General features: G+C 40.0%; 2 protein-coding genes across 2 annotated transcripts; one reads left to right on the forward strand and one right to left on the reverse strand.

Annotated features, from left to right (window-relative positions):
- Positions 1-1,072: 1,072 nt before the first annotated feature.
- Positions 1,073-18,843, forward strand: zgc:85777 (uncharacterized protein LOC405871 homolog). Its single transcript, XM_034545614.1, is given in 10 exon segments — positions 1,073-1,093; positions 1,095-1,301; positions 7,476-7,596; positions 12,135-12,264; positions 14,330-14,436; positions 14,811-14,978; positions 15,306-15,479; positions 16,452-16,613; positions 17,637-17,787; positions 18,401-18,843. Coding segments are annotated over 10 exon segments (1,332 nt in total). The 3' UTR covers positions 18,492-18,843.
- A 94-nt stretch (positions 18,844-18,937) lies between these two features.
- bet1 (Bet1 golgi vesicular membrane trafficking protein) lies at positions 18,938-20,817 on the reverse strand. The gene is made up of 4 exons (XM_034545615.1): positions 20,648-20,817; positions 20,417-20,523; positions 20,234-20,290; positions 18,938-19,730 (listed from the first exon to the last, which is right to left on the reverse strand). The coding sequence occupies exons 1-4, from the start codon at positions 20,664-20,666 to the stop codon at positions 19,575-19,577; spliced, it is 339 nt and encodes a 112-aa protein (XP_034401506.1). The 5' UTR covers positions 20,667-20,817; the 3' UTR covers positions 18,938-19,574.
- Positions 20,818-21,295: the final 478 nt, after the last annotated feature.

Here is a 21,295-nt window from a genome sequence, read left to right on the forward strand (position 1 = left end):
AGATTAGCACCCAATGACATTGTCCCTCCTCTTATAAAATGGATTTGCAGACGGAGAAGAGTAGAGGGACATAATAGAGAAACAAATGTATAAAACCTCATGAGTTCCCATGTAAACGATGCCCCTTCTTCTGGACAGATGTGTAGCCTTATAATCGTATTCTTTAAAAAGACTAAATAAATAAAAGTTGTATTTGGCAAAAGGTTATGCAATGTGTCTCTCGTGTGGTGTATAGTCTGAAGCAACTGTCATTAAATGTGCTTGTTTATAACTTAGCCTGTCTCCATGATTCACTGTGGGAAGTTTTCAGTAGGGGAACAGATAGATCTTCATAACTCAGTTTTTATGTTAGTAGTTCAAACACCCTTTTCTCATACATTTTTATGAGATTGATATGAGATGAGATTAATATTTTCGGGGATCTTTAGTGCAAGTGTTGCCTCCTTTTCTGCATAGTTTTACTTTTTGGCCTGGAATAGAATACATTGGGAATTGTATTTTCTATAAATGGTCAAAAACATGCAAATCAGGCCTTCGCCCTGTGTCAGCTGGGATAGGCTCCAGCGCCCCCCGTGACCCTAATGAGGATAAGCGGTATTGAAAATGGATGGATGGATGGATGGTCAAAAACATGCAAATCAACTGCTATGAATCCTTAAGACAGATGTTTTTAACCGTTTTGCCTTATGATCCCTTAACATGAATCATGTATATTTCTGACCCTTTCCCACCACACATTGCACGTGGGATTTTCCTTTTGGAATTATCGTTGATCATTCAGTGATTTTATTTGTTTGTAGAAGTCTGAAGAGATGAAACTATCTGGTATTTCGCCATTAAAAAATCTCAGATTAGTGAAAAGAAATTAAATATGTAATTTTGAGTAGAGGAATTATTGTTTTTTTCCCCCTGTCTCATTTTTGCAAGCCCACAGATTTATCTTGTGGCTCTTTGAAGGGCCCTATATACACACAAGCCTAGAGAAAGTCTTCCACTACCAACATGTAATTTCCCACTGGTGCGGGAGAAAAACAAAGTTCCCAAAGGTTATTGGTTCGGTCACAGGACGCGCATGCGCACACAAGCCGTTGTGAACAGAGATGGCGCTGCCCAAAGGAGCTCTCCGTTTAAACCAGCTTGTCATCAGTCGTCGTTTCAACCAATTCACCTCACGTGCGGGTGTCCGGTCGTTGTCTGACCACGTGTCGTCTAGACCCGTACCGCCCAGTGCCCCAGAGACCGCGGGTGACCATCTAATCTACACACAAGAGCACTTTGCATTAAAGGAGTCCCTCAGAAAGGTAACGCGGACGTATTCTGGACGGCTAACATTGTAGCAAACGTTGACGTCACCTTGAAAACAAAGCTGACAGGTGACAGGTGGGTATTGTGATGTCTGTGTGTGTTGCTTGATAGCAGCAGTGTTCTTCCACCTAATGTCACTGTAAGAAGCAGAATAATGAAAGTGGGTGATAGGTCACTAAGTTGTTATGTAGCGTTGGTTGCGTCGGAGTCCCACTAAATGTTTGCGTACGTTCAAGGGAGGAAATGCATGTACGCGAAACAGTGGTCAACGCAAAGCCCCTTTTATGAATGTTGATGCATAGAAGTGAGCTGCTGATCGGTGGGTCTTTACGGTGAATCACAAACACTCGTGCGCTCCTATTTCTGCCATTTACTCAGTCCAGAGTATCTATTGCGCAACATATCACGTGATACTTGCATGGGTTTGCTGCTTACAGTTTATCTGTGTGCAGTATCTGTCACTGTGGAATAAACCATAAACGAATCAATAAAATTGTGTTCACTGCCGCTTTATTCACACACACTTATAAAAACTCATATCGTAATGATATATTATTAGAAGAGTATTGAAAACTGATGACGCTCTGTTCTGCAGTTTTTGAACGCTATTTGAAGTTATTTTACAGATGATGATGATGATGATTTCATCAGCTGCTCCACAGCTGACCACTCTGGCCCGCTGCTCCTCTCTTCTGAGGAGAGCAGACAGCTCTCATAAGAGATTAAAGTTTGATTTGAGGTTTGGGTCGGTTTATATCTCTTATAATGGAAATATGATTACAGTTAAGTACACTAAGCACAACTAACACTGCTGGTTTGACTGTTTATGATAAAGAGAATATATGAATGCAAAGTAATGTGTGATATGAAGTGGAATAAAATGTGAGAGGCATCATTATATCTAATGATGCCTCTCACATTTGTGTCTGCATATTAGCTTCACCAATAAGAACCAAATCACCAAAGTTCAAACTTGTTTTGAGGATGCCACTACTTGGTAGGGGTATTAGAGTATCCATAAACATCCTCAAATGATTGTAAGGTACATATTTGTTTTCTTTCCTGTTAACCAAGGAGATGTGATATTGGTGAATAAATGATTTCGAGGCAGAGCGCCAGGCACACTACTCTATACTTTCCACCTCCTCATTCAGCACCAGAGCAACAGCAAGAATGAGGAGGAGGGAAAACATGATCCCGTTCATCGTAACTAAAAGTCGCTAATATCAATGTCCACATCTACCGACATCAAAACAAGAAGTCGGTGAAGTAGTAAAGCGAAGCGTTTCTAGCTACGCGTCTCGGTGTGATCGGCCCCTGAGGCCACACTGGTTGTGTGTTTTCATGACCCATCGTACACTCATACACACCACTTGATCAATGCCAGCCCTCCTTTGGCCAACGTGTGCTGCATCTCTGCTCTGAGATTGAGATAACTAAAATTATCCAAAGCACTGGTTATCAATTCAGATTTTTAAAATCTGTTTTTATATGCCAGGGATTATTGTGTGATTTACAGGCGTGGATGCACAATATGTGGAGTTTCTGTGTTTGAAATGTGAGGGAGCATAATGCGAGAAATGGAGATCTTGTGTAAAATAGTGTTGAATGTGTGTGATGACTGTCGACTCTCCTGCAATGCGTATTGAAACCATTTCCCTCTTGATTCATGTGGAAAAGTTTCTGGTACCAGAGGGTTTGCTAATTGGAGGCTATCTGTAAGAACTAGATACACATTCATGCTGGCTGGACAACTGAGGAGGCATTCAGATGAAACTGCCTACCAAACCAGTGCTGGTCAATGTAGTTTCGCCAAAGCAGATATGTTGTTTGTTCTTATTAAACAAATATTTGGCACTGAATCATATATTTTCCCCCTTATCTAAAAGCCACAGATCTTGCACATTTGAGAACTGCTGTTTTCCTCTTCTTATTGAATTTGGCAGATTCTGGAGGAAAACAGATTGTGTAATATGGGAAAAAGTGAAAAAGTTCCTTTTGTACAGGACACATTATAAGGATTTATGAATGTTTTTTCATATATATTTGCTTGATAAAACCTGTGTCTCAAAATCCCAGAGAAGGCAAGGTGGACTAATCGTTTAGTATTTACTCAGATTTCTCCTGTGTTACTGTATATAGTACATTTCTATTTTTGACTTTAATTGGGTTAAGCAGCCAACTATTCACTCTTTGCTTTAGCAATTGTAGGTTGTAAAGATTTACTCCCCTTATCGAAATATGTATTTTTCTCCCAGGTTTTTCTCCTAAAACGCATTCTCACTCACTTTTTGTCTGTTACGGTTAGCAAATTCCGAAATGCAGGATTTTATTTTTGAAGGCCAAATATCACCGGCTGCAAACTATGGTGCTAAAAATTCAAAGCAGGTTTTCGTAATCGGCATGACTCATTTAGGATACATATTACGAGACAGACTTTGGAGACGGAGACTGCAAACATAACGAGTTTGGCAGCAGGCAAAGCTGTTGTGTGACTAAACCTTCAAAAGGATGCAAGGAGGTTGAAAATAAACTAGCACTGGGAATAATGGGAAGGATGAAAATGTGAAAAGGAAATGCAGAACAATATGTTGGCTGTGCAGGAAAGGGAACTTGAGGCAGAATGGTTTATAAAAGGAATTCACTGTATGGTAATGTGTGTTTATAGATGGTACACAAATGGGGTTATAGGAAATCCTCGAGTGACTCTCCAAGGTCGTGTGTGTGTGTGTGTGTGTGTGTGTGTGTGTGTGTGTGTGTGTGTGTGTGTGTGTGTGTGTGTGTGTGTGTGTGTGTGTGTGTGTGTGTGTGTGTGTGTGTGTGTGTGTGTGTGTGTGTGTGTGTGTGTGTGTGTGTGTGTGTGTGTGTGTGTGTGTGTTGCTTTCATTTATTAATGAAACAACTTCCCATACAAAGAAATTAATCAGGGTTCCTGTGGAACCAAAATATATTTCCTCAACACTTCTAGGAAGAGGCTCCTCATGTGCAGCCCTCAATGGTTTCAGACTGGGATCCCCCATTGGTTATTGCTCTATGGTGGTTCAACCTTTTGGTAGTTGTTGTGCTGCTGTGAGTGGGAGGACAAGCTTTTCATCTCTGCTATAAAACTCTGAAAGTGTAGACAGTTCATAATGCATATACTTGATACATTATATGTTTGAGTTCTCCATTAGGAGTATAGTTTCTTCTTCATTTACACATGCGTATGTAGTTTATACAAAAAATAATCAGTTGGGATTGTCCAAAAATATATATGAATATCTAAATCCAGAACTTAGCAACCATGCTGATAATTTGCAAAATAGCCTGATGTTTGATAATATAAATATAATGCAACCAGAGATATCAAGATTTTAATGGTTTATCAATATCTCTGACAGCTACTCATAGTAGGACGATTTGTCATAAAACATTTTCCAAATCTTATTGACAAAGTGTCTTGATAATATCGTACAATAAGTACACTTCTGAATTCCAGTATATTGAATATAGTATTGAATACTTTGTGTTAACACAACCGTTTGGGTTAAACCGAGGAAGCTCTTTATGTGGCTTGCCAGGGGAAAAAACACTCCAGACTGGACATTTTGCAAGACGTGATGACCCGGTCCCACGACTTGGCAGTTCAGTGATGTGAAATTGTTCTGGTATGCAACACAAATAGTCCACAATAGAGATGAAGTATCACTCCCATATGACCTTTTTATTTCCTTTTTCCCTCAGCTAGTCATCCCTCCCTTTCCCTCCTCCAGGATTTGAACTTTGAACATGGATGAGTTTTATTGCAGGTTAAAGTACCTGCCTTTTATACGTTATGTAAGCTCACTGGATTCAGGCCCAAGCATGGGCCCCATATATCTGTTGAAAGTGGTGTCTGTTTTTTGTTTTAAGCAGTAAAAACACGAGTTCCATGTTTTCTATCCGCCTCATAGGCAGATACTCCTCAGCCAATGTGTTTTTCTTGGCTTGTCGAGTGGTCGGCTGGTTTGGTTTTGTGTGTTTTGGAAAGACGAAATGAGTGGGCATCGCTTTTGAAATCCTGGAAAAAAACCATTGGATTCTTCTTCAGTACTTTGTGTTATTATAGTTTGAATGGGAAAACACAGGACTAGTCTCATTCATTGCTGGTTGTGCTTTTCCTGTCAAGCAGAGATTTAAACAAGTCTACATGAAAGAATAGTCAAATAGCGTTTTTTCTTTCTTTAACAATCCAGAATATTGCACGTGGCTCATTTACTGTAACATTACTTATCATTGACCGAGACTTTAATTTAATGTTTCCTCTTTATATCCCATGAGATACCTCTTTGGTTTTGATTATTACTTTTCTTCGGCTTTGCCCACCATTTAGAGCTTATTGTACTGAGCAGAGAAACACATTTGTGAAGCAGATTGTCTGTTAAAACCACGGCTCATTGAAGATGTGTGTGTGCATTAAAGTGAATAACACCAAAAGCAAAGCTGTTGTAGATGTTCACAATGTGTTTGAGAACAGGTGCAAATCCAGTAGGCCATTTTAATTTTAAGTGAAAAAGCATTCAGAATGAAACGTAGTCACAGCTCATATGTTTTATTTTATATATTTATTTGGTAATTTATTTGTTTTAAATGGCAGGCACAGCACTTAATACCAACATGTTGTTTACATCATGCGCACTAAAAGATTCTGTTTAGAAAGGTATTCTGTGTGGGGCATTAATCGGCAACAAAATACCACACTATATATCTGCAGCCTATTCTCTGTGATTTCCTGCGAAGATAGCACCCAGGAGCGGCTCAAACGATTCATAAGTGCTTCTCCAACTGTGCACCACTTCCAGCTTCTCAATGAATCACGGCACCAATGTTCACTCGTTCCAAAGCCCGGTTGCAAACCACTAACTCCCTGCACACATAAAACCATGGCACTAGTCAATAATACGCTGTTAAAGCACAGTGTTTCTTGAATCTGGTATATGAGGCAACAAAAAAGCTTCTCTCACTGTTGAAGAATATGTAAAATTCTGCAACAAGATTACTAGAATCCATTTTTCCTCCCTTTATGAATTCATTATTTTATTTATTTTAGAGATAGAAAAGACAGCTGATACATTTCGAAGTATGTGGAGTTATTAAAATCCGCCAATTAACAACGTCCACGTCGTATACAGTGAAAATTATTGGTTAACAACAATAGCACACTGTTTCTTCTTTATGTTGTCTTAATATTAAAGCGAATAAAAAGCCATCCTTCATGTTCAGGCAGTTGGGTATCTGAGGCTTTGTGGCTGTCTAGATGGAGTGGCTGCTAACCAAGAAGGAATTTCATTAGTATGGGTTTCAGCACTGAGCTTTATTTGTGCATGCTGTAGAAATGCAACAAATTGGATATTGGATATTACTTCAGAGGTTTTTCTATCCTGCCAAGAAAAGAACGGTGGAAGAAAAACTGAGTCATTAAAATTTTGACTTGCAAATGGTTGGATGCATAGTTGGTGAATATCAGCTCAATATTGTCTACTAACTGCTCAAGTTTAAACATCTCTGTGTCATCCCTTAAAAACCCATGTCCCAAAACCCCAATGTTTTATTGGACAACTTTACCATTTTTGTGTTAACAATAGTGTCACTCAATTCTATAAGTGTCATGTTTCAAGCCAAATGTGTCTGCTCCCAAATGTCACGGAATGGGATTGAGGCCAAAACCCTGCTATTGAATTATGAGCCTGCGGCTTTTCATACTGTATATCATATTATATATCACTAGCCAAGCCTCAGTTGTCAGTAGGGGACTGATACATGCACATATAGGAAATAGCATGCTATGCATGCTGTCATTGTGCTGGCATCATTGTAGATTCACCATGTATTACATTTTTCCAGCCTGCTCTCTATTCATTAATATATAATACCTTAACGTGCTGTCTGCTAGCGATAGATTACATAGACTTAAGTAGAAATGTGCAATGCACAGCAGGAAACCCGTAAAACCGTCATTGTGTGTGTTCATAATGTTTATCTCCTTGGTGTCGCTTATGAAAAGCAGGGCTCTCATTTGTTGTTTGAATCATAATGTAAAAAAATACGATACGTGCTTAAAATTCATCAGGAAAAAATGATAAAGATGATTTTTATGCCCACTTTTACAAGTGAACCGATGATATCTCTGTTCTGTTGTATTTGTGCTCTAGATCATCGACCAGGAGATCAACCCCCACGTGGATCAGTGGGAAGCAGAAGGGACGTTTCCAGCCCATAAAATCTTCAAGATCTTAGGAAGTGCTGGCTTTCTAGGAGTCAACAAACCAGTTGGTAAGAGCCAACAAAAGAAGCGCATTAATCCTCATAAACACACGTTTGGGCGCTGAGTCACCGCTCCTGTTGATGTGGCGTTTAACACGACGTTGCTCATGGGAATGAAAATTGGTGTTCGTCTGGCCACCTGTATCTTTGTCAGGTCTGTAATTGACTAACAGTAAATGCTGGACAGGTTCAAGCCCCTGAGACCCTGAAAAGGAATTTAGGATTCCAAAAATGTGAGTGATTATTTTGTTTTGTTTTCTAAATCCGAGACAAATGTCATATTTCTAAAAACGTACGAAGGTTTAATTAATCTATTGGGTTTTTGTGCGTTATCTAGAGTGAGCGATTAGGGAAAAAGTCTGTTTGATTTAGATACCCAGAAGCCTTCTTATTTTAAAGGCTCTTTGTTTTCTCTGAAAGGATCTAAGGAAATAATAAGCCTGCTGGGAAATGATGATAACCGTCATGTCAAAGTGCCAAACCCAGTGCACCTTTCGTGCTGTTGGAAAATAATTTTGCCTGATTGTATCTCGCTGACAACATTCAGTTTAACAAGTTCAACTTTTAGTATTTTATCTGCTTCTTCTTTTTATACATTAACCTGGATGCCTTAATCACCTGTCTTCATGATGTGTGTTTTTAAGACTGTCTCTGTTGCCTTTAAGAGAAACGCCCCATGATAAATCTGTAACTTATCTGTGAATTGAAAAGGCCTTGCTTTTAAGGATACCATGTTTTAATCCAAGAATACATAAGAATAGCGAGTTACTCAGAATCAGACGTTGTGGTTAGAATTTGCCTGAAGGGATTGGTGGATCAAAATGTGTCCTGCCCGACCCGCTCCGCTTCAAGGAGCATGGCATTTATTTTTCACAGCTGGATTCATTTTCCATTCATATTCTCTCTGTTTAACAGCCATACATTACATTTGGCCTGGTTTGGAAATGTTCCCACTGTTCCCAGGCTGCTGGGGTCACAGCAACATCCCGCAACAGCTGTCTGCTCCACTCCATCTTATTTCCAGATGTGTACTCAGCTGCGTCACTGCTGCGGGGAAAGGAGGGAGCAGGATAAGGGCTGCACAGTACATGTCTGATTCATTCTAAATATATAAAGGATTTGACAATCAGAAGCAGAGATCTACAATGTCACAGTTATACAGTATTCAGTTATGTCCACAATAATAGATATGTCTCAAATAATTCACCGCTACTCTTCTTGATATTATCACTGTGGTAAAACAGCAATTACAGCTGTTCTGACATTTGATGCTGAAAAGAAGAAATCTATGAACAAATACTGTTGAACATGGAACTCTGTGAGCAGGACTGCAAATACAGGTCTGTAGGTCAAAGAAGAGGGAGGACGAGGGAATTAAAATGCGCTGAGTACACAAAGCTTAAGCATTAGTTGGCAGGATTAGAGTTGATGAGGAGGAGGAGCAGCGAAAGACTGTGGATACGCATTGTATTATCAGGTGTTAGGTTATCTGGGTTAAGTATAAACAATGTCAGGGTTGACATGTTTCAGCATGCAATTTAAATTGGCCTCACATGCTTGCAGTACAGTGTAAGTTATTTGGTCTAGTCTTTAAAACTTTTTAAAGCCTCTTCTAAAAGAAGGATATTTTGGCCAGTCAAAGCTAACGGACAAACGTACTGTATTCAAAAAGACGGATGCTCAGTTGCCACACAGTGGAACCGGACTCGCTCTGATAATTATCACTATGTTTGCTGCAGTGCTCATTAATGGAGCAAACTCTCAACGAATTCTGCACTGGGTTAATGTATTTATTTAGAGGCTGGGTTACAGGAATGTAGGAGGCTGTTCAATAGAAATTATTCATCGAGTAAAATGGGAGAAGAACTCAAAGCCATATGTTGTGCGATTTCATAACCTATTCATAATATAAATGTGAGATCATCATGCGAGGTGGATCACACCAGGCGTGACCTTCTTCTGTCTAGTTGGAAGCGAAAAGGTAAACTGCATGAGGAATAAGTGAAATTGTCTCACTTTATAGCTAGAAGTGAGATAACATTCTGAATATTCATTGTTTTATGGCAAATAACTCTAAAATGCTCCATGGGCTCCAATGCTCCATGGGAAAGAAGACAACGTCCCTGGTTTGAATCTGGCAGAGGGCCGATTGCACGTTATTGCCCATCTCCACCTGATTCCGGGGAGGTCTCTAAGCCTTTAATGACTAAGTGAGCTCCTCTGTAGGCATCAATGACTTACTATCGGGGAACACTGGGACTTGAGTACTGGGAGAGTGGACTTAATGGATTCATGCTAGGCAACACAGTTGATGTTCCTGTTAACATCTTTTGAAACTCAGCATGTCCCTTTTTATTAAATCCACCGACAAGAACACTCAACACTTATTCTCCACTCTTTTTCCGTGCACTAGTAAAGGCATTATATTACCTTCAAAACACGAGAACAGGAAGTTTTCTTAAGGCCGGCGCGTTGAGGGAGAAGACGGAGATGACCTCTGGCACCCGGCCTGTTTTCCTCTGCTCCGAGAGAGAGAGGTATCTGCAGTTCACACCATGGCAGTGGCCTCGTGTCTCCTGCCTGACAGATGGAACCTGGCAGCCTCCACAGTTTTATCCTTAATGGAATATTTTTGCTGCTAATGTTTAGATGAATACGCTGTTGGAGAGACTTGTGTGTCCAGGCGGTTTCCTTTCTCACAATTTCTACTTTTAGTAATACTATGATGCATGCATTACAGTGGCTGGTGTTTGTCTTTAAACACATTACTAACACAGCGACTTCTCAGATCGTATAGTTCACAACGCTCTTATTTATGGTGACACATTTACCCAGGGGCTGAGTAATAGAATAATTTGTACACAATTGTCACGGATCCAAGATTATGACAGTGACTCATCGGCCCTCTTTCCCATGTTGTCACCCTCCAGGTAGACGTGTTTTTTGTCATCCGGGTACATCGAGTAGAACGCATACTCTCGTTGCCATTGTCTGCTGGTGCTGCACTTTTTAAATTCTCTCAAGCTTTATCCTTCGATACGGGCTTCATATGGAGCTCCACCTGATGAGAACCGACGCTGAGGAACATCTGGCGTTCAGAAGAAACATGTGTATAGAATTGACATTTGTGACAGAATTGTGTTTGTGTTTCTTCTGCTTGCTTGTTCAACCAGGCGGCCTGCTGGTTTGCTTAAAGTGGGATAAACCTTGGTGCTTCCCTCGGTCCACATTAACCTCCACAGGGTGTCCAGGGCTCAGAGACTTATCGCTGCACAGCTGCACCTGTTTCCTCTTATTTTTGGCTTCCCCACTCCCCTGTGTGCCTGTCCCACTATACAGTATCTCCCTTTTTCTCTGTCCCCATTTACTCTGCCCTCTTTCTTTTTTTTCTCCCTGACTCTCTGAGCGTCTGCCAGACTGTGCTTTCCATTATTTGATAACTAGTCTGACAAGTGATATTAAACCACGAGTTGTAAGCCTCCATGTGTAAGTGTGCTAATAATGATTAATTGTCCATTAGTGCTAGTATCCATCACTGGCATACTGTATTTAGCAAAACTGAGCATTGACTATTTCACAAATGCTCCATTGTGTTACTTTTGCCTGGCAGCACATTAGTATCAAGAGATTTGTCCTAAACGAATAACTGTCATGTTACATTTGTCAGACCGGCATAGAATCATGATTTCCAGTTTTTTGTACTGCAGAAAAATCATTAATTTGTTTGAAAGGATCTGAATGTGTGTTTGTTTACCACAAACAACTTTAATAGGAAGGCAGTATACAAATGAGCACATTAGCCAGCTCAGTCTGTGAGTAGTGGAAAGAAAATTGCCTTTAGCTTTAAGTATATTATTATAAAAAAGAAAGCCTATTCAATTCATAAAAGATGGTGCGACTGATGATGAAAGGCAAAAGCAAGGAAAGGAAAAAGAGATGACTCTTTATGAGGATAACTGGTCTTTTAAAAATAGTTTGTGATGCACAGTTCAACTCCATTAAGGACCTACGGTATTGGCAAATGCCTCCACTGTCAGAATAAAAGAAGTAGACATCAATTTTTCACTAAATGGGTTTTACAAAAGATGAAACTCAAGTTTGATATGCTAAGCAGCACAGATGGGATGCCACTGAGATGTCAGTGACCCTTTTCAGCATCATGCTGCTTTTTACACATCAATACAAATAGCACAAATAATTATAACATCCTGTAATTATTTGAGCTCAAGCTCCGGTGCCAACAGATCCGTTCAGAATATTATGTATGTAAACACCAGTGTGTACAGAAACATATTGGGCAGGGATTTGATCACAAAATGACAGAAAAGATGGAAGAGAGACGGGGTTGGTGGGTGCAAGCTTAAGGGGACTGATGTTGTGATGGGGTTTCTTTATTCCAGGTGGTTACGCCATTGTTGCTTCCTCCTTCAGAGGAGTAAGGTCCACATCTATAATCTAAGGTTATAAATAAGGGGGAAAATAAGAATCCACACATTGTAAAATTAACTGTCAGCAGAAAGTGAAGCAGAGTGTTTTGTCCTGTGCAGAGTATGGAGGCCTGGGTCTTGACTTCAGCTACAGCGTGGCCGTTTCAGAGGAGCTGGGCAACATTCGCTGTGGAGGCATCCCCATGGCAATCGGTGTGCAGACGGACATGGCTACTCCTGCACTGGCCAGGTACAATCCCACAAACTCTGGAGTACATAACGGAGCGTGTGCAATATTTGATAAATCCACTGATGTCTTTTGTGAAAGGTTTGCAGCTTAGATCTACATCTACCGAATCCAGTGTTTTCTCTATTCCCTTATAGCAACTCCCAACAGTTTGGTTGTCTTTGATTTTAAATTAACATTTTGCTTGCTGCACCAAACTCCTTCCACATTTAAACAAAAAGGCAACAACACGTCAGGGACTAGAAGACAATGTCTGTGTGTTGTTGTTCCTTTTTACACCACTTGTAAACATCCATCGTACATGAGCCTGTTTCATCAACAACTATCGCCCGATTGGCCTCCAGATCATTTTAGTGTGTTGTTACAACCAACCCGAAGTCCAAACAAAAGTAAAAGGCATCTTTATTTCAGAAATGTTCTTCATTGTTAGGACCAGCTCTGCAGAGCTGACCGTCGTCTTTTTTCAATCATCTTTAGCTTGTGTTTATTTTACTGAGTTGTATCGGTCTATGTACGGACAATGGTTATTTTAACAGCTGCATTTGTTAACATGCAGTACGTTGCACTGATTGCACTTAATGTGATGCCGTTAGAATCAATTTTATACTGCTACAAATGCTATAACTATACTGTTTCTGCTGGTAATCCCATCTACTGCTGGATAAATTAACACAAGTTGACAAGGATGTCCCCTCTGGAGGCAGAGAATCAATTATAACAGGTTCTGCTGCAGCATCTGCTCCGTTGTGTATTGTAAACAACTGACGCTGATGTTTACTGCTGTATCAAAGTATCATCTCGAGTACTTTTTTACTGTATTCTGTGTAAAATATATTTGACTTTAATGTTGCCCAACTTATGCAGATGAAGATAAACCTCTGACAAGCGGAGAATATTATCCCTCTCATATATTGGCCAAATCTTTTAAGTTCCATGCCCTGTTTTACCGACAGATATATCCTGTTGTCCATCCTTTTATCAAAGCTACACTCCCTAGAGAGCGTATGTGTATTAATATATTTAGTAATTGTTTGTCTCACCCATGTCAGGCCTTGGCTGGTTCTGTGATATCAACCTGCTATGAATCAGCTGCTGGTGGCAGAATTCAGTGAAATAGACAGTTTGAGTCTCGGGAGCTTAATTAGGGGATCTATCTACACTTGATTGCAACAAGGTCTAAGTGCTAAGAGAGCATCGTGGAAGCTTCGGGATGAGACTCTCTCTACTGGAACTACCTCAAACATGGCAGTGTGTGTTCGAAGCACCAACCGGTCTCCTGCTCTCTCTTGCTGCAGTTGCACTGTACAGTTTTTGAGTTTTACCCAAGTTTTATCAGACTATCTACTGACAATCATGTTTGTATTAGCTGTAAATATAGAAGTGTTTGTTGTTAATTCACTTTTTTTGCTCAAGCCTTATTTCGGAAAAAAAATATGTCAATGGTGAGAGATAAATAATTATTTGATTCCGTTGGAATTGTGCCATGAATTGCACATAATGTTTGTCAAATTAACAAATAAAGAAAAATGCATTTTGTGGTAAAACTGTTGAAGCATAAGATTGTGAAGGTATGTAATTAGGCGACACACCTAAACGCCACGATGCACAGCCACGAACAATGTGATAAAAATAGTCGGTGATTAAACACATCAGAGAAGATAATGTTATATTTGTGTATGGAGCTCAGCTACCTGGATAGCAAGCCAAGGTAACGGCTGTGCTGTTGACGTGCATTGTGCGACCGCAGTGTATGACTAGTTAAGTTAACTCCAGTCACTAGTTTGTCATTATACTCTCTATTAGTCTCCATTTGGCCTCAAAGCACCATCTTTAGACTTCACAGTTATCGGACCTCCTCTGATTTTGTATTATAATTAAAACACGTGAAAAGTATGAGAGCATGCTGGTTCGAGGATGTAATTCATCATTGAGATGTAAACAGTGCTTGTTATATACAAATGTTTAACATTATATATATATATATATATATATATATATATATATATATACACACACACACACACACACACACTTGGTTTAATTCCCCTACTATTGTATTATTGTGCAGGTTTGGTTCAGCAGAGCTAAAGGAAGAGTTCCTCCTTCCCTCCATCTTGGGGGACAAAGTAGCTTGCCTCGGAGTTAGTGAAGTCGGAGCCGGCTCTGATGTCTCAAGTACGTCTCTCCTTCATCATCTTCTGGTCATTTATTATCACATCATTTCCCTTTTAAGCTCCTTAAGGAGCATTTTGAATGAATTCATGCTGTAGAAATGATTGAGCAGCAGTTTTACAATCAATGTGGCACTGATATTCTCTCAGGAGAGAAGAATGGCATGATTGCTTTTGGCCTACATTCACCATCGTCAGAATTCTCTACTTTTTGCTTCCTTTTTCTGGATTAGTATGTAATATGTTTGAATATGCCAGCTTTAGACTCAGAGAAACATCTTTGGTGAAACTCTCTGCTCTAAAATCTTTTAATTTGAGGGCCAAAATTGTATTTCTCTCTCTCCACCCATGGACACACTCCACCACACATCGATTCAGGTATCCTGACCAAGGCAGTGAGGAAAGGGGATGAATATGTGATCAACGGGGGAAAGATGTGGACCACCAACGGTACCCAGGCTGACTGGATATGTCTCCTCGCCAACACAAGCGACGCGGCCCCACACAGGAACAAATCCCTCATCTGTTTGCCCATGACTCTGCCAGGTAGGCCTGTTCATTATTTGTGGGACGGTTTTCCTTTAAAAGCTGAGTATCTTTTTTTTTTTTCTTGGTCAAAAATTAACCAACATAATTGACATTAATCATCTGGGATTTTGATTAATCTAAAAACAGCTCTGAAGTTTAAGAGTCTGCGTTTTCACTTCACGACAGGATTTTCCTTCTCTCTACAGAATGTATCTGTATCTGTTCCATCAATAGGAACCTATTATTATTATTATTATTATTATTATTATTATTAGTGTGCCTTTGCCAAGATGCATGATTTCTTTATATATATAATATGTCTTTCCCTACCCCTACCCACTGTAGGAGTACACATCGCCCGCAAGATTGATAAGCTCGGTATGTGGTCATCAGACACAGCTGAAGTGTTCTTCGATGACGTTCGTGTGCCCTGCAAGAACATCATCGGCCAGGAAGGCATGGGCTTCACCTATCAGATGCTTCAGTTCCAGGAAGAGAGGCTCTGGGCCGTGGCCAATAGTGAGTGAGCCTTTCTTACAGTTCGTCATGTCTCCCTCCCCCCGAGCATATCCAGTAATCGGACATCATCGTTCCTAGTTTTCTTTACTTTCCCTTGTCACTTAATCCTTCACCCTCAACACAGCGTTTCACCACATCTCATCTGGCTCCGACCGACCTTCAATGTAAATTGCAGAGCTTATTGTATTATGGTATCATTTCCGTTTTAGTTTCCCAGAATTAAGGAGTTCAGGTCACATATTGCAAGCCATTCATTGGCTGTAAAGTAGTTATTTGCTTTTGAAGAGCAAGCATGCATTAATTTTTCCTTGATGAGAATTTATGAGAAAATGTTAAGGAGAAATTAGTCTTCACATTGTGTTACTGATTCTGAAACTGATGCATCTGGTCTGGTAAACCTTTGTGCATCTTATCATATATCCACACAGCTTATGATATTAGAGACACAAAGGACAAGCACTCACAGACAGGAGTAGTAGGGGAATCTCAAACGACACAGAATACAGTTCAGGATTTTCCTCTTTACATACAAAGCCCTTCGCAACCTCGCCCCTCATACCTTTCTGACCTCCTGCAATGACTCCCACCTGCAACCTCAGATCTGCAGACGCCAACCTCCTTACCCCCCCTACTCTGTCCAAGCATCAGCCTTGGGGGGACAGGGTCATCTCCATTGCTGCCCCCTCCCAATGGAACTCATTCTCATTCTCCCCCATCACCTCAGACATTCTCTGTCACTCACCACTTTCAAAGCAGCACTTAAAACTCTTTTATTTAAATCTGCTTTTAACCTGTTTTTTTGTGTTGTTTCTTGCTGTTATGTATTCTCTCGTTTAAATTATTGTTGGTTCTATTGTTTGTTTTTTTAATGTAAAGTGCCTTGAGTACCTTTTTTAAAGCACTATGCAAATACAATATATTAGTAGTAGTGGTAGTGAGGTCACATCTCTGTCTCTATTGTAACCTCTCCAGTCGTGACCATGATGGACAACATCATTCAGGAGACCATCCAGTACACACGGCAGAGGAAGATCTTCAAGCAGCCCGTCCTCTACCACCAGTCGGTTAACTTCAGGTTGGCTGAGCTGCAGACGGAGGTCGAGCTGCTCCGCTCCCTCCTCTATCGCGCCACAGGTGGGATCCCTTTTATTTAGACATTACATAATGAAAATTAAAGATTAATGCTTGGTAGTGTTGGCTACATTTGGATGACTCTAGTGAATGTGTATGTTCGTGACTTTCTTTGTGTAGTTACTGTATCTGTGTGTTTTTCCTCCAAACTTTTACCCAATTACCAATCCATTGGTGAACCTTTTTGCTAGTATTAATGTTATTTATTAGTAAAAATAACAAATAATATTTTTATTTTGAAAATATACATTTATCTGCAAAAACATCTTTGACAGATTAAGTTTCCGTTACCTTATAAAATAATGTCGATACAGTTATTCCACATTCAGATATTGTATATCCATAATAAATACCCATTAAACCCAGCAGAATAACATATATTATTGGATTTGTGTGTATTTTAGAAAAGTCTTGTGAATGCATGCAGCTGTCCGTGTGGCACTTAATACCAGAGATAAATATGACTGATGTCTCAGGAGCAAAGGCCACGGTTGACTTGGCGCTGTAAGAATGATGCGAATGCCAAACGAGTCTTGAGTGGGTCATTTCTCCATGTACGATGCAGCAGGTTGGTTTAAGAAATAGAGGACAGCATTCAGGCTGGGGACTCATGTGGTTGATTTCCCATGTAATTATATTAGTTAATTGTTATTGTGTTCATCTATACACACATACATATATATTTGTGTAATGGAGCAATTAGGAGTTAAGTGTCTCGCTCAAAGCCACTTGGATTTGGTGGTTCAAACCATTAATGGCTGGTTTGCTCTACCAAACTCCGGTTGTTTCTGTGTGTACTGGCATAACTTCCAAACCCACAGGCTTGGCCACTTGAAAACTGGCACATGCACAGCCCCTCCAAAATGTATCCCATGCGCTTTATACTGCAGTGTTTGTGATATGAATAAGTGGGTGTGCATCTGGCGGGCGGATGTTCTTTTTAATTTCTCTTTTATCCAACGGGACATTTTTCAATCTTCCATGCTTGTGTCACTACTTCTGTCCTTCCTTTTTGTCTTTCTGCAGCATTGTACATTAAAGGCAATGATGTCACCAAGCTGGCATCCATGGCCAAATTAAAGGGGGGCCGTCTGGCCAGGGAAGTGGGTGACAGCTGTCTTCAGTATTGGGGAGGAATGGGCTTCACCAGTGACGTGCTGGTCAGCAGATTTTACAGGTGAGGGTGGTCAGAGAAAAGGTATCTGACATAGAAAGTCTCTTGGTAAGTGATCTGGTTTTGAAACCTATTTTCCATCAGTGATTTATAGCAAACACCATGATTTTCAATTACTTTCAGCCCTGTGCACTTTTCTCTTCTCATCTCATCCAAAATAACAAATATCTGTCTCCAAAGCCATGACATAGCAACATCAGTCACTTACACGGGTTACTAGCCAACTATGAATATTTGGCTGCCAATTATGCTTTTTGTGAGGGTATAACATTTCTATGGTAGAAGCAACCACAGCAGTTGGCAGGAGTTAGATACAGCTTATGGTAGATGTATGAGGAAGTTAAATCATATTGGTTGATGGCTTCTCAAGTAATAATAATTCTTGAAGACATGCAATTAGTCTCCTGTTGCGCACTGTTGGACTGATTCAGAATCTGTAAACCATTATTTTACACTGTGCTGACACCTACTGATGGGGCATATATTGCAGATGAACAAGGGGTTCAGGATACACAATGTTGAGGGGGAGGAGGGGGGGGACATTGCAATTAATCAAGTTTAAGTGTGATGATTGTTACAGAGGAAACCGTTTGTATTAACTTTCTCCCTCCCACAGAGATTCCAGGTTATTGTCAATTGGTGGAGGGGCTGATGAAGTCATGCTGGGAATCATCTGCAAGTACATGGACACACTACCCAAGAAATGATGCCATAAACATCTGCACCAAACGGACTGATGGATGCTGCTCCACCGCAGACAAGCCAATTCTTCCCAATAAATTGCTAAACACAAATCATCTAAGTGTACTTGACATACTCGAGGAAGTAAAGCTGTTATGATAATTTGCCTTTGTTTTAATTGTACTGTATGTGGTCTGGTCAGCTCAAACACAGTTATGAAGCTCCTGTGTTCTGGTTTTTCCAAGAGCACACAGCCTACAGTGGAATTGTATTATTTGTAATGAGTGAATTTAAACATTTGAGACTAAATCAATTTGTATAATATTTGCAAAATGTGTGCAAAAATAACTTGTCAAATAAATAAAGAAAAGATTTTAACATTGTATTTGTCATTGACACATTTCTAAAAGGGTAAAATGTCAGTTTTAATGTTTGCAATGGATTCTGTGTAAGTAGCACACATGCTGGTCAATTCAGAGCATAAAATGTGTTTATTTACAAAACAAATGTACAACCAAAATAAAACAAAGAACACCGTCATTCATTTTTGAAAGGATGCCAACTGCTGTAACGCATTCATTCATTCTTAAAAGCAAAAAACACTAGATTTGCTTCAATTAGCATTTTATAACTTAACACAACGTTGCATCGACAGATTTGCCAATTCCTCACTTATCACGTCTCTCTTAATGTGCCCCCGACTGCATTAAGGATTTTGCCAGTATCTTTTACAGTTGTTACACATTTATTGTTATGTCTCATCCAGGTAAATTGGGCTGATAAAGCAGTCATACTGTCTGTGTCTGCTTCAGCAATACATATATGGTACACAAATCCTACTTCACCTGATCATTTATCATCAGACCCATTTTACTTGTCTGTCACATAGCATCAGTAGGAGTTCTTTCATAACTACATTTTGGGGATTTTATTCATGAAATACTCAGATGTGGGCACACGTACAGCTGAGACACTTAAAAAAAAAAAATAGAAAGAATCCCTGCCTCTCCCCAACAACATTATGTGGGTCTAGTTTTGAGACTCATCTGAGAGGCAAACTGCTGGGGATGAAGGGGAGTTAGGAGGCCAAGTCCAACTGGGCCCGCCTATCACCTCAGCTTGATGAACCAGTACAGGATAAAGAAGACAAAAAGGCAGAAGAGCAGCATGTAGCACAGCAGTTTGGTCTGACTGCCTCTGGACAGCTGCTTCACTCTGCCGATAGTAGCACCAAGCAGGCCGCCAGTCGAGTCAAAGTCTGTGTCCTAATGTGGGAGAGACGGATGTCAAGTTTAAAGTCCAGGCACACCAGTAAACAAACATACTGTAACAAGCACTTCCTGGGTTTAAAATACGATGATTTGAAAGTACAATTGTGAGGCCCTTTAATAATTCTACTCAACTAAATTTCAGAGGGAAATATTATACAGTTATTTTTATGCCACTTTGTTTATCTGACAGTTAAATACAAACTATTATCATTCTCTCTAATATGATTAATTAGATGAAAAATATCCAGCAGTACATAGCATGTATATGTAGCTCCCACCCAACAAGCTGCAACATTAAAATGATGCTTCCAGGTTAATTAATCAGTAATCAATTAACAGCATAACACACATGCATTTAGCTGCCAACACTGTTGTACTTGAGACTTGTAAGTACTTTTTTACACATGGATATGAATACTTAGGTAGAGAATCTTAAATAACTTCCACCACTCATATTTAGTAAATAGTTAAGTCAGCAAGAAAAGAAAGAAAATTACCATATCGTCCAGCATTGTATTCTGATATTTGACTTCCGTTCCGATGTCTATAGACAGCTGTGAATACCAGGTAACAATACATCAACTTTACATGTATTACAATATATATGTTGTAGTATTCACCAGAAATAAAAACAACAATCATTTGACAACTAAACATCCGATCAGAATAACTTAACTTACGTGTTTCAAAGCGTTGACTTTCGCTCTCAGACCCTCCTGTAGGTGTTCATTTTCCTCTTCATACACACTGTATCCACTTGCCACATAGTTGCCAGGGCCTCCTTCGCCTAACAACGACAATTAGTACACCGTTAGTCCGCTATTTTATCTCAACCACGACCATTCACGGACATATGGTAACAACATTAGCTAGAAAGCAGGTTAAGTAGCTTAAAACCAAACGTCTCTTACCCAAACCGGTGCGCCTCATCTTGACCCAGTGAAGTTGTCAGGTGGTTTAACGTTCAACACAACTAATTCTGACCAAATACGCTATAAATTATAGCTAACGTTGACGAGGTATCTGTGGCGAGCTTGTACCAGAAGCTTTAGCATAACAGCGTAGTCCACGTCATCATACGGCAGCCGACGAGGACAATCCTTCGACCACAAGCGCGAAATGCAGAAAACAGATAAAGCGTGCATAAGCGGGAAAACTGTGTGCGCGTGTCCGTCTGTGTTATTTGCACATATAAATATTCGGAGATAAATACTAAATAATATTGATTAAAAATACAGGAAATAAACTGATTGTGAAAATGCTGCCATGGGGGGAAATGCAGGTACATTTATTTAAAAAGCAGGTAGGCCTAATTCACTCATAACAGAAACAGTGCAGGTGAGTCTGGGCCCGGAAATGATATGTTTCACAGCAAGTGAAGCAGAGTTCACAGTCCAGGGCCACCTCAAGCATGTCCAGCTCGCGATGTCTTCCTCTCCCCCTCCCACTCACTCTTGCTCAGAGTGTCTCATGTATCCTCTGCCTCCCTTAATGATAACGGTACATGCAACAAGTGTAGTTCATTTGCTAGGTTGGAGACAGTTCTAAGTGGGTTAGAT

The sequence above is a fragment of the Cyclopterus lumpus genome, chromosome 11 (genome assembly GCF_009769545.1).
Source record: "Cyclopterus lumpus isolate fCycLum1 chromosome 11, fCycLum1.pri, whole genome shotgun sequence".
Lineage (NCBI taxonomy): Eukaryota > Metazoa > Chordata > Actinopteri > Perciformes > Cyclopteridae > Cyclopterus > Cyclopterus lumpus.

Bases quoted from the DNA above. Each gene is read 5' to 3' on its own strand.
- bet1 (XM_034545615.1), bottom strand. The intron at 20,291-20,416 runs GTAAGTTAAGTT...TGGTATTCACAG, and splicing joins AAGTCAACGCTTTGAAACAC to CTGTCTATAGACATCGGAAC. The intron at 19,731-20,233 runs GTAATTTTCTTT...CTCCCACATTAG, and splicing joins ATACAATGCTGGACGATATG to GACACAGACTTTGACTCGAC.